Genomic DNA, 13497 nt, shown 5'->3' on the forward strand with positions numbered 1-13497 from the left:
AATTAATTACTGAAAATAGAAATTCTAATAAGAGTGAGATTATGAATTTAGTCTCTCATCGTAAACATGTTTAAACGATCAAAGGATGTGAAATCCGCTTGTAGGGAATTATAAGAAGCGTTATATTTGTTTAAAAATCGGAATAATCGGAGTCGGTGTTAAATACGTCAAAGTAAACAACTATAGACACCATAGATATTTTAATTCATACGACGTCAAATGAACGTCCCAATGTCAAAACAAAAAATTTAAACTACATCTTAACCAGGAAAGCTCCAACAAAATCTCTTTGTAACCAAGGCAAAGCAGAAATTCGCAATGCTATTAAGGGACTTCCAACATTCGGTATATATATCAGAATTTTAATTATAATTTCGTTCCATTTTTCCCCAAAAATGCAATACAAAAGCTCCCTCTCTAATGCTTTTCAAACCGCCGACCGGCGCCGCCTCCTCAGCCGCCAATGGCCCATCAAGCAAGTCACAAAGGCCAACTTCGCAGAAGCTTTGGCAGAAATCAAAACCCTTATATTCAATTCCGATTATGTGGCGGTGTCTTTGCAGAGAACCGGCAGTTACTCCTCCCCATGGCAAAAAATCCTCCCCATCGATACGGAGGAGATAGCGTATCTGAAGGCCAAGCGCTCCGCCGAGCGGTATCAGATTCTCCAGTTCGCGGTCTGCCCTTTCTCTGTCAAAGATTCCAAGCTCGTCGCGCATCCGTAAGCTCCCTCAACTCATTTACTCCAAATTGCAGTCTGCCCCTTCTCTGTCAAAGATTATCCTTGCTCTGCCTGTCGTTTTAAGTCTACAAGATTGGGGGGAATAAAATGTTTTTCAAACGTGTGAGCAAACCTCGGAGTAAATGACTGACACAAACATTTGCTTTGTTTCGTTAAAAAACTATTCGTAGTACAAGAAGCAGAAGCAGAAGCAGAAGCAGAAGCAATAAAGCAGAGGAGGTTTAAAACTAGTTAACATGAACCTGTAATTTAATATTAGAAGTCGCTTAGTTTTTTCTAACTCATTGTTAATTTCTTGCTTCTGATGCAGGTTTAACTTCCATTTATTTCCCAGGGATGAGTTGAAAATTGGGATGCCGTCTTACGGTTTTTCTTGTCAATCCTCACATTTAACTTCTATGGCACGAGAAGGATTTGATTTTAATACTTGCTTTTATAACGGTATGTGGTATCTATCTATTGGATCCAAATGTTTGTTGAATCAAAGCATATCTATTGTTTCTTTTAAACATTTCTGATAAATAAATAAATAAAACCAATAAGACTTGAGGAGGAATAAATTCCGTGATCTGCATTTCACCTTTGATCTCATTATCTAAAATCTGGCAGTTTAATGCCATACAAAATTCAAGAAATCAATTGGACAGATGAATTTCCATCCGATACAACTAAGACGATTTTCAGACATTTGAGTGTGTTGCTCTCATGTTTGAGTGTTTGCTAGTTATTTAGGCCAAGTAAGCATGAGAGGAAGAAATCAATGTATGGTCTCCTTGAAAGCAAAATGATGGAAGTGAATGTTTAAGAACCTTCTTGAAACCTCTACTGCTCGTTTTTTTTAAAAATATACTAAATTTTTTTCTTTCTTTTCTTAAAATACTTTCGGCCGAATATACTTACATGTATATATATATATATAAATACTTTGCACCATTTAAAATAAACTGACCGACCAATTATTTAAAAATACAAAACGCAATGCAAAACATAAAATCGTAGAATGTCAACCAAACCTAAAACTAGTGTATTTCAAAACTAGTGACTCAGCAAACTTTAACCATGATAGCAAGTAATACATATATATTCACATGCAACAATGAAATTACTTTTAATAAAATAGCTTTTCATGAACATGCATAAACTTTAACCGTTTTCCTTTCATCATATCCTTTTCATTTCATCATAAACATATACATATACATTCCCTTTAAGGTGAATTCCGTTCATTATTTGTGACTATTCTTTTATCTTTCGGTCGATTGATCAATCTCAGCTGTAACCATGGTACCAGGCGGTGAGGCAGAATTAACCACTTTTCCATTATGTGCCTTGGACTATAGTCGGCGGGGACATCAGCGACACTCTCACCGTCAACTGAGCCTTGGCCTTATATATCATCATATCCTTTCGATGGATCGTTGGGTTCTCACGGGGTTTTGTCCCATAAACGGGTTCCACTGAACTTCGTCTTTCACTAATCTCCATTTCCTTACCATCACAATTAAATCACTTCTTTCCTAACATTCTTCCTCGTTTCCATCACTTTCGAAAATACATGCAATAATATCATTTTCTTTTAAACCAAGCATGCAACACGTCTTTTAACATTTATTATTTTTCACCATAAAATTCCATAAATTTCAAAATAATCATTTTAACATTCATTACAGCATCCAGGATACTGCTAGGACGTCTAACATATTTCAGGTGTAAAATGATCGTTTTGCCCCTGAAATTCTAACTTACCCAATGTACCCTTAGTCCTTAAAACGACGACACGATTCCATCGAAACTTTCCATAACACCTTAAAATACACCCATAAATATTTCTTAAACATAAACTTAAGCTCCTCGACTAATTTCGCAATTCGTTTTACAACTTAAACGTATGTACTGGTTTTAACCCGAATCAACTCGAAACATAACCAAACTTTAACCATAGGTTATTAACACCTAACCATGCCCTATGCAACCCAAATCAAGCTATTTAAAACCCTTGATCAAGTCCTAGAACAGCCACTGAAATTCTGCACTCTTTTCTTTTCTTTTTCGAAACCCTAGCTCTCACAAACCCTTTGCCCCTTCGTCCCTAGCCTTCAACCAACCTGTCCAGCTCCTTTGCAACCATCCTAGGACCATACTCGAGCCCTTAACAAGCTACTGGACCAGCCCTACCTAGCCATGCAAGCCTCAGCCCTCACCTGTCGATTACAAGACCCGCGTGCCCACGCCTCCACGTTCCAGCCCTAGGCCTTGCACCAGCCTTCCTTCAAGCCATCTAGGACCATGACTAGACCCTATTAGGACCCATGAACACGTCCCTAGAGCAGCTAGTAGCCTGCTCCTTCCTAGCCACCAAATCGAAACCCTAGCCGCCTTACAACCCAAATATTCATTCATCCCTAGCCTTGCTTCAACCAGCCCTGAACCAGCCCTGAACCGTGGCCCCTAATGGCAACCCTTTTATGCATCATAAACATGAGTTTCAAAGCATGAAAATCAAAGTTTTAACATGTACAAGCCATAAAAGCGAAAATATATAAGAGGAGATCATGTTTTTAATGAAATCATGTATAACAACATATTAATTATTATGGTATGAACGATGAGTGAAGGAAGATTAAGGCCTGCCTACGAAAAAAATCCTTGACGCGAGTTCGTGTGTTGTGGAGAGAGTCCTAGTGCTTGAGGCGTGAATTATGTTTTGTTTTAGGGTTTGGAAACTCTATAATTTGATATAAATAATTGTGTAGTAGTTTAGGCCCAATGAACTTAATTTAATAGGCCCATTATAGTGTAGGTAAAATATTTTGTTTATGAAAGTTTTCGAAAATATTAACCGAGCTTTCAAAAAGTCTTTGTTTTCGTCAAAAATCGATTACCAATTTAAAATACGACTCGAAACATAAAAGCACCTCAAAAAGCACAATTTTCGAAAGTACCATTTAAAATATACCATATATTAAATAATTAAAAATATTCATTTAATAAAAATATTTTCCCCTTATAGTCCCGGTCTCCGTTCCTCGATCGCATCTTGAATACCTTTAAAACACAGTTTTACGCATTCTAACATAAAATCCTATTTTAAACATATAAACATATCTACCACATTTAATTAATGCAATTAAAACAATTTAATTTAGCATTTTCTATTTTTCCTAGATTTGCATAGAGTTAGATTACGTTATGGTATTTTGGACCTTACCCTTTTCTTCTGGGTAATGATCCTTAAAGTTTTAGTTCTATTATGAGTCATTCATATAAAAGTCAATTATGTCCAAATTAAAGCACTGATTGTTTAACTATAGTGGATTTGATTTTATATTCTTAATTTGCAAACAGTACATCTTGGTTTCATGGCTGAAGAATTTTTTCCAAACAAAGACATTATAAATACTTCTAGAAAATTTGTTTTTGACTGGTAGATCTGATGTGAAGCTATACTATATCCAACTACGATGTTACCATCAATGTTTGAGTTGACTCTTTAACATGGAAAGTCTAAGATGATGGAAGAATTTGATTTGGTGGGAGAGATTTGATTTGGGGAGTGATTTGATGGGTGATTTGAAATGACACCCAGTTTGGATGGATTTCAAATCCATCGTAATCGTCATTGCATTTAAATAAGTTAAGGGTGGGGTGGATTTAATATACATCCAGTATAAATTCATCGAAGCAATCAAATGGATTTGAAATCCATATCTTCAAATCACACCATCCAAACAGAACCTAAATGTTTTGTATAAATGAGCCCTATGGATGGGCACTAGCCTAATATGCTTCAGTCTGTAGAGTATAGACAGAGAATGTTGACCGTACTTTTGGAATTTCTAGTAATTTTCTGCTGTGCTGAACCTTTGTTTTGTATCTGAACAAGGTTCTTTTTTCAAACAGGTATATCATACTTATCCAGAGCGCAAGAATCTGCTGCCATTGTTCGAATGGGGAATTTAAGATCAATTGACAATGGAGCGAAATCTTCTCCAGTTCTTTCTGTTGCTGATTCTGTTTCTCAGAAAGGATCAAATCTCGAGTAAAGAACTGGAGAAATGTTTGCAAAGATTCTAATAGAACTGATGGTGAGTGAACTATAAGCGTACCTTGTCATATATTATCATTTCTTTGACTTTTCTCATCTAACTGCTTAGCAATTGCAGATGCTTTGATCAATTCCTTGAGAAAAGTTATAGCTGGAAGTGAGAAGTATGGCTCCAGACCATGTTTGAGCATAGATGTCTGCAGTGAACGTCAAGTGCTACTTGTATTAGAGGTGACCCTTTGTGCCATTTAGCACCAGTAATGTTCAAGTTGCTGTCTTATTAGTTTTCTCGGATTGAGCTGCAGATGTTGAAGGGGTTTGCTGATGTAGTGCCGTTACGAGCTCCAGTGAAAGGGGGGGACATGCAAGTTCTTCGAGTCATTTTGACTTGTTCAGAGGAAGACAAGAACCTTCTTGAGGTGTAAAATGAACATCTATCCTTGGTTCTTAAATGTATTATTATATATTGGATCTGTAACCTTATAGTCAAACTACAGGAGGAACTTCGGAACATGGAAGAGGAGCAAAATAGGGGTATCCGTGGCTTTCGAGAAGTGATAGACCTGATTTCTACTTCTCAGAAACCTGTTGTTGCGCACAACTCACTTAATGGTCTATCTCTTGTGAAATTTTGGATATATTTTGGGGCCATGATTGCCAAATAAATTTTGATAATTTTTTATGTTGCTTTTTGCAGACTTTGCATCCATATATTCAAAGTTTCTAGCCCCACTTCCTTTGACAATGAATGAATTCTGCGGTTCCTTGCTTCTGGTCTTCCCTCTCATCCTTGATACCAACCATCTTTTGACAAAATGTAAACCTTTTGAGAAGTCGGGCAACTTATCCGGATCAATTTCTTATTTGAAAAAAAGGTTTTCCGCACCGATAGATATGGAAATTCCCGATCAAGGCAAGTACTTTATCTTTCCCGGTATTGCAAGGTTAATGATACATATGCCGTGTCTGTCTGATACACGTACATCTGTCTCCAACATATATGCTGGTAAAAAGAGGTTCATGGTAATCTTTTTGGCGGTCCCTTTTCTGGTTCTTATTAATTATTAAAGCATTGGCTTTAAAAAAGTGCTTATCATTTCAATTGGCAACTCATGGAGATGCTTGGTTTTTCCAGAGTCTGGCAATGTCAATGTTCAGGGGCATTATGTTCTGAAATTATGCCAGTTGTTTGTGGCGTTGCATTCAATCTTGAAAATAATTCCCGAAGTTCATGAATCTGATAACAGTCCTTTGTCTCCTTCCGTTCAACGTCATGCCAATAATTTTGGTCCTGTTTCGGATGATTACGGAGATTCTAGTGCCGAAGATATCAGAATCTGGACTAGCAGTAGTAGAAGAGTTAGCACAGACAATTTAGTATTTTTGTTGGGATTCGAAGCTGGTGCTACTGCTGGGAAGGTTAAAAGAATTCTGCATGATTCACATGATGTTTTTTCTAAAGAATTTGATGTTCGCATGGTGGATAGGACATGTGCTGTAGTCGTTTTCTGGACTCCTGGTTTTGCAGAACAGTTTCTGAAAATCATGGGTTCTGGAGAACTTTTATTAGGTAAACTGAGAGAGATGATTTCAGAAGGTCTTCGAGCTGTAGACTATGACACGTACAGAAGAGCTTGCAAGTCTGTTCAGTGGGAAACTGATTTAGCGGAGTGCTTAGACGAAGCCTCAGGAGACAAAGAAACACCCCTTTCTGCAGCCAAGTCACGGCAGGAGCAGCAATCGGTAATATATTGGAACAGTGATGAAATGATTAACCTGGACGAGCTTTAAAAGTCACCGATTTTTTTTTGTTATTCCTTGGAATGGGGTTGAAAATCTAGGCAGCAGGAGCGTATATATGCGCACCAATACCTCAAATGATGAGATCGTGCAAAACTTGGGCGTGCCTGTCACAAATTCAAATTTGGAAAGCAGCTTTATTTATATATATTGCTGAATGATTGGTTTTACAAAATACCTGGTGTTCAGCTCAGAATCTGTAATTTATGAAGGGCTTTCAGGTTCTGTGATTACAATGAGCATCTCTGCATTAGATTTTACCGCTGTGCTTTGGATGTACTTGTCCCGAAGTCTGCACTTGTAATATTGTTCTTTTTTAAGAAATAATATATTCCGTGTAAATTGAACTGACATGACCGCTGTCTTGTTTGAAACAGCCTGTCAAAAGGTTCGGAGCTATTATTTCGATACTTGTTTATTAGACAGTTTGAATACCAATGTGTTGTTCAAACTAACACGTTTGTTAGTTTGAACATCAACTTGGTGTTCAAATATATATTAACGCTCATCCACATTACCATATAGACTAAGTATTCAATTGTTTGAACACAATTGGACGCCCAACAAGGTGGGGTGGGAGGCTCACCTTCTCAGTTCCTTTTTTTTTTCTTTTTTTTTTAAAAAAAAAATTAAATAAATTATTTGAATTAAATTTATTAAAATCCAAGTTGCAATTTTACGAGTATTCTTTAAACGGCTATTTTAAAAAATAATTACTTTAATTTTTAATATATTTTAATAAAACTGAAACAATTTTAAGTAATTAAAAATTTTCAATTAATTTTATTTTAAATAATAATTTTTTGAATTGTATAAATAAAATTGAAATGTATTTATTTAATATAAAATATGGATAAATGGACAATAATTCTCATAAATAATGAATGCTAATGATAAAATAAATTTGATAAAATAAAAAGTGTTAATATAATGTATATGTGGTGCGGTAATAGCTAACCCACGCAACACAATGTGGTTTTGCATTTGAGTAAAAACTATTTTAGCATACAAATTATTGATAAATTGATATATGAAAATTATAAATGTAAGGTCCAAAATCTGATAACGTAATCCAACTGTATGCAAATCTAGAAAAAATGACTAATTAAATTATTTTAATTGCAATAATTAAATGTGGTATGGATGTTTACATGTTTAAGATAAGATTTTCTATTAGAATACATAAAACTGTGTTTTAAAGGTTATTCGAGACGCTATCGAGGAACTGAAATCAGGGACAATAAAGGGAAAATATTTTTATTAAATAATTATTTTTAATTATTTAATATATAGTATATTTTAAATGATAATTTCGAAAATGATAACTTTTGAGGTGTTTTTACGAGCCAAGTCGTATTTTAAACTGGTAGTCGATTTTTGACAAAAATGAGGACTTTTTGGAACTCGGATAATATTTTCGAAAACTATCCGAAACGAATATTCTACCTACAGTCTGATGGACCTATTATACCTAAGTTACTGGGCCTAAACTAATACACAATTATTTCTATCAAATATAGAGCTTCCAAACCCTAAGATTACAACTTAAAACTCATTCACACACCTAGGAAGAGTCCTAGTGTTTTCCTCTCAAGCTCACGCCAAGACACACCACATGTTTTGAAAGGTTGCACGTGAACTTTGAAGATAAAAAACGCAGCAAGTGCCAGTCCCTCTCCACCAACGTTCCTCGTATATCAAATTGTTTTCGTGCGTGAAATACGCAAAGACACACCTTAATCTTTTTTTACTCATCGTTTATTCCATATTATGTGTATTTAATCATGTTTGCATGAAAAATATGAAACCCTCATAATATTTTCGTTTTTGAGGCATATACATGTTAAAACTTGAGTTTTTATGCTTTTAAATCCATGTTTATGTTTCACAAAGAGGTTGCATGATAGGGTTATGAAAGGGGACGTTTTTCAGCATGATTAAGGGTCCATAGAGGCTTGGCTAAGGGCTGGACAAGAAAGTAACAAGGTTGAACGAAAATTGGAATCATATTAGAACTAGGGTTTCGATTTGGGCTTCCTAGAAGGGTGCGGCCACCAGCTGCTGTACGGACATGTTCAGGGGTCCAAAGGGCGTCGAGTCATGGCCTTAGGTGGCTTGAGGGGTGGCTGGTGCTAGGAGCATGGTTGTAGGCGTGCGCTAGGGTGGTCGCGCATCATGTAGAGGCTACGAGTTTGAGTTTTGGTTGTGTAGGGCCCGTAGGGCTTGGTTTGGCAGTTATTCTGGGGTTCGTTCTGGGTCCTGAGATGGCCGATTAGGGTCTGGACATGAGGGTTAAGGGCTAGGCTTGAAGGAACTCATGGTTGGTCCAACCCAGGGTTCGAACAAGGGCAAGGAAAAATTCAGTAGGTTTTCTAGGCTATTCTGAGGGACTTAAATGGCTTGATTTGGGTTTCACAGGGTATGGTTAGGTGTTAATAAACTATGATTCAAGTTTGGTTAAGTTTCGAGTCGATTCGGGTTAAAATCAGGACGTAGATTCAAGTTTTAAAACGAATTGAAACATTAGCCGAGGAGCGTAAGTTTATGCCTAAGAAATGTTTATGGGTGTATTTTAAGGCGTTAAGTTAAGTTTTGATGGATTCGGGTCATCGTTTTAAGGTCTAAGGATAAGTTGGGAAAGTTACGGTTTCAGGGGCAAAACTGTCATTTTACACCTGAAAAATACTAGACGTCCTGGCAGTGTGCCCTGAATGCTATAATAAATGTTAAAATGATTATTTTGAAAGTTTATGGAATTTTATGACGAAAAACGATAATGCTAAAAGACGTGTTGCTTGTGAATATATATATAAGTATTATTTGTTATCATGGTTAAGGTTTGCTGAATCAATAGACTCACTAGATGTGAATGATGCAAGTGAGAATAATTTTGATGAGGATGGAGGACTTGATGGTTGAACTAGCTGGACTGATAGTACACATAACCCGGGACCTTTGCTAGTTTTTTGCACTATTATGATTTAAGATTACTTTAAAGATTTTATGACTTTTAATGCTTTTGAGAGGTTTTGAGAGGATTTAAGTGTTTTTGCTATTTTGAAAAATGTTAGTTTTAGGTTTGGTTTGACGGTTTACGATTTTACGTTATGTACTGCGTTCTTTTGGATTTTCAAATAATAGGTTGATTGATATTTTAAATGATGCAAGCATATATATACATATATATATATATATATATATATATATATATATATATATATATACATATCTATATGCAACTTTGGCCGAAAGCAAGTTTGAAAAAAATTCTAGTATATTTTAAAGAAAAAGGAGTATTAGACGTTTCAATAATGAGTTGCTAATACATTTTATCTAAATAAAAACAGTCAATTTTATCTTTAATCTAAATTATTTTTAGTTCAATTATTGTTCTTAAATTCAAGTAGATACATATTTTTATTTTCTATTTTATACTAATTTTTTAAAAATTATTATATTTAATTAAAAATTCAATTATAAAAAATAATTATGACACACTTTATATTAAAATATTAAAATTAATTAATTCAAATATATCTAAATTAATTATATATTCATCAATATTTATTAAAAAATTATAAATATATATTAAAATAAAATTATTTTTCTATCTATATTATAATAATATAATTATATGTTAAAAAATTACAACCCAATAAATAATATTTATTTGTTCTTGGAATCAGATTGAGATAATAAAAGATCTATTTAAATTTTCGGAATTTAATGTAATATAAGTGTTTTTATTAGAACATAAGGTAAAAAGATGAACCAAGAAATGGTAAACACAAGGTTCGAGTTTAACCAAGAAAAATAAATTCATGTTGTAGCCCTTCAGCCTGCTTAGCCGAGAAATGGCGTTTAACGCGTTTATGGGTATTTTTATGAATTTATGATTCTTTGGGATCTCGGTAAAATCCTCTGTTATTTAATTTCTTTGGTATATCTTTTATAAATCCTTTTATGTTTGTAAAATTTCCAAATAAGAACCTTATATTCATTATTATTTTGAGATTTAAATTCTTCCTTTTCTTAGCTCAGTATGAGTTGAAGATGATATATAGGCTGGAAACCAATAACCCCCATGTGTGCGAAAGCCACTAAGGAAAAGTTTGGTAAAACAATGCCACGTATCAGTTTCACTTTGATTCTAAGTTGTGCTAAGTTCAGTCAAGTTTGTTTTCTTTGGTTTGTTTGTTCCCTTCGCAAAGCTGGATCAGCTTCTCCCAAATTTCTTTGGATGTCTTGCACATTTTGATTTTGCTGAAGGTTACTTTATCCAGCGTCTTGTATAGTATGTCCTTTGCCACATTATCCAAATTGGCTTTTCTTTTATCCTCTGTCGTCCATTCTTCTCTGGGTTTTTCTATACGATGAGGTGCCCCATCAGTAATGGCAACAGCTGTGTTGGCTTTCAAAATCTTCATGGGTCCGTCAGTTATAACGTACCACATATCATCATCTTGTGCAGCTAAGTGAGCATGCATTCTTATTTTCCAGTCATCAAAATCCTCTCTGGAAAACATTGGAATCTTGTTAAAAGAAGACACTACTGAACAGTTTGAGTAAGATATTCTGAGACGAAATACAACTGCTCTGATACCACTTGAAAGGATCGGTTAGAAGGATGAAAAGTGTTTAGAAGGAGGGGTTGAATAAACACTTCACGAATTTTATATTCTCTTCGAAGATTTGGTACAAACTGACTCTATGTATCACGTCGGTCAATGACAATCAGTTAAACTGAAGAAAACAGCTGCGGAATATGAACTGACTGAAAGATAGAATATCTAACTGAAATATAATAACTGAAGTAAAGAACACAATTGTTTCTGGATGTTCGGAGACTTGAATAACTCCTACGTCACCCCTTCTATCACGAAGATAGGATATCCACTAAAAGACTTTGATCAAATACAAGACTTGTACTGACCCACTTCAGTTTGGACTTAACACTGCCAAAACTGAAACTCTTAGTTACAAACGCTTTTACAGTCCTTGACTGAACTTGGCACAACTTAAAAGAATTAGCAGATATTACAAAGTGATATTAAGCTCAAATGTATAGCCTGAATGCTACTGATATAACAAGTAAGCGAGAGCTTTCGATATTTGAATGCAAGTAAAGAATTTTGCAGCGTAACAGCAAGCTTCAAAGAGATTGGAATTTCATTGTAGGTTCATTTATCTTTTCAGCTGCTCTCTTCAACTATTTATAAGCTTCCATTTCAACGGTAACATTAACTGCTGTTTGAATATTATATCCGTTGATATGCCACGTCGTTATTCTTCTGACAACCGTACTCTGTGACCTCTGAAATGCGGCGTCCCACTAATAGTTGCAGATTGTAGTGGTACTATCTGTCGGTTGTTAGTGACGTGTTCAGCTGAATTAATAAGCTGCTGGGCAATAAACTGGTGAGGAGAATAACTGAGTTGCGTTTCAATTGTGTAGATCAGTTAATTATATTCAGTTGGTTCGCATAATCAGTTGGCAATTTGTCAGACGCCGTAATTTTGATTCCAACAATTTCCCCCTTTAAGGTGTTTGACAAAACTAAGCACAAAATAACTGAACAACTGAACTCATCGTAGATAACATAAAAGTTTTGATATACAATTGAGTAACTGACAATGACTCAAAGACTGCTCTTTTTTTGTTGATCTAGCAGCTCTTTAATCTCTTCCCCCTTTTTGTCAAATAAACCCATCTGAAGAGATAATTTCCGAACATCGATTGATAAGAGATTGACAGAAGAGGATATGTTAGAGACGGCAGAGAGCATTGTGGTTTGCAACGAGTCTATTTTGCTTGTTACAAGCGTCTCCAGATTTTCAACGCGTTTGCTAATAACGTCTTGAGTGATGGAGAGACTCTGAGCCAAACCTTTGTTCTTTTGAATCGCGTTCACTGACTGAGAAAGAGAGGTTAAAGCTTCTTGAATTGCTTTCAGTTTCTCTGAGTTGAATGCTTCAGAATGTTCTAGCTTCAGAGAATGTTCTAGTTGAGTACGCTGAATTTTGTACAAATCATTAATCACTATCTGTATATTATGCTGAATGTCCTGAATCTCTTCAAGAGCAAACTCAAGATCCTTGGCAGAGTGAGGATTTGGCTGATCCGACGATCCAGTTTCCTGAGAGAGTCGATCAAAAACCACCATGGTTCTTTCAGATATCATTGTTACAGCAATAGTCGATGCTGGAACATCTGTTTCAGTCACTTCCGCTTGGACCAGAGGAGGTGAAGACTGAAGTTGATTAGCATTTGAGCTTTCCTGCTGAATGTGACAGTTTGCAGGGTCTTCAACTAGAGGGTCATGAACTGATGCTTCTGCCTGATGATCACCTGAAATACGAGCTGACACAACAGTTGGAGGATTTTAAGAAGTAGTCAATAGATCCTCCAGATTCTCAGTAATGTGGTGATCTGGTGATTGAACAGACATCATAGCTTGATCATTTGGTTCGGAAATGACAGCTTGAACTGGCTCGTTAGTTAAGATGGGATTCTCTTCAACTGCTTTATCAGCGGAGTGATTAACTGACAAGGGCTCATTGGTGGAAGTTTCTAGAACCACTGATTGAATAATTTCATCGATATGAGCTAGTGTCAATTTAGCTTCTGAATACATCTTGGGATCATCAATAGGAGATGATGACAAGAGTGAAGGTGGAGCAATTGAAGATGAGGAGACATCTGCTTTCTGAGAAAGGGTAGCAGTAGTGTCCTTATTAGGCTCTCCAGCTGATTGTTCAGCTAGATCTTCAGTCACAATTTCTTGAGAAAATTCTGGGATGATCAGTTCTTGATCCATTTCCCACTGTTTAATTTCTGCTTGTAGTCCAATTAAATCTGCTTCTAGTTGAGCATAGACTGCTTTATCATTGAATGCAGTTGGACTTGTGG

General features: G+C 35.6%; 1 protein-coding gene across 1 annotated transcript; it reads left to right on the forward strand.

Annotated features, from left to right (window-relative positions):
* The first annotated feature begins 346 nt into the window (after positions 1–346).
* Positions 347–6997, forward strand: LOC142543212 (poly(A)-specific ribonuclease PARN-like). Its single transcript, XM_075650320.1, is given in 9 exon segments — positions 347–721; positions 1053–1183; positions 4643–4753; positions 4756–4827; positions 4906–5018; positions 5093–5206; positions 5285–5399; positions 5485–5700; positions 5923–6997. Coding segments are annotated over 9 exon segments (1854 nt in total). The 5' UTR covers positions 347–395; the 3' UTR covers positions 6579–6997.
* Positions 6998–13497: the final 6500 nt, after the last annotated feature.

The sequence above is a fragment of the Primulina tabacum genome, chromosome 4 (assembly GCF_025594145.1).
Source record: "Primulina tabacum isolate GXHZ01 chromosome 4, ASM2559414v2, whole genome shotgun sequence".
Classification (NCBI taxonomy): domain Eukaryota; kingdom Viridiplantae; phylum Streptophyta; class Magnoliopsida; order Lamiales; family Gesneriaceae; genus Primulina; species Primulina tabacum.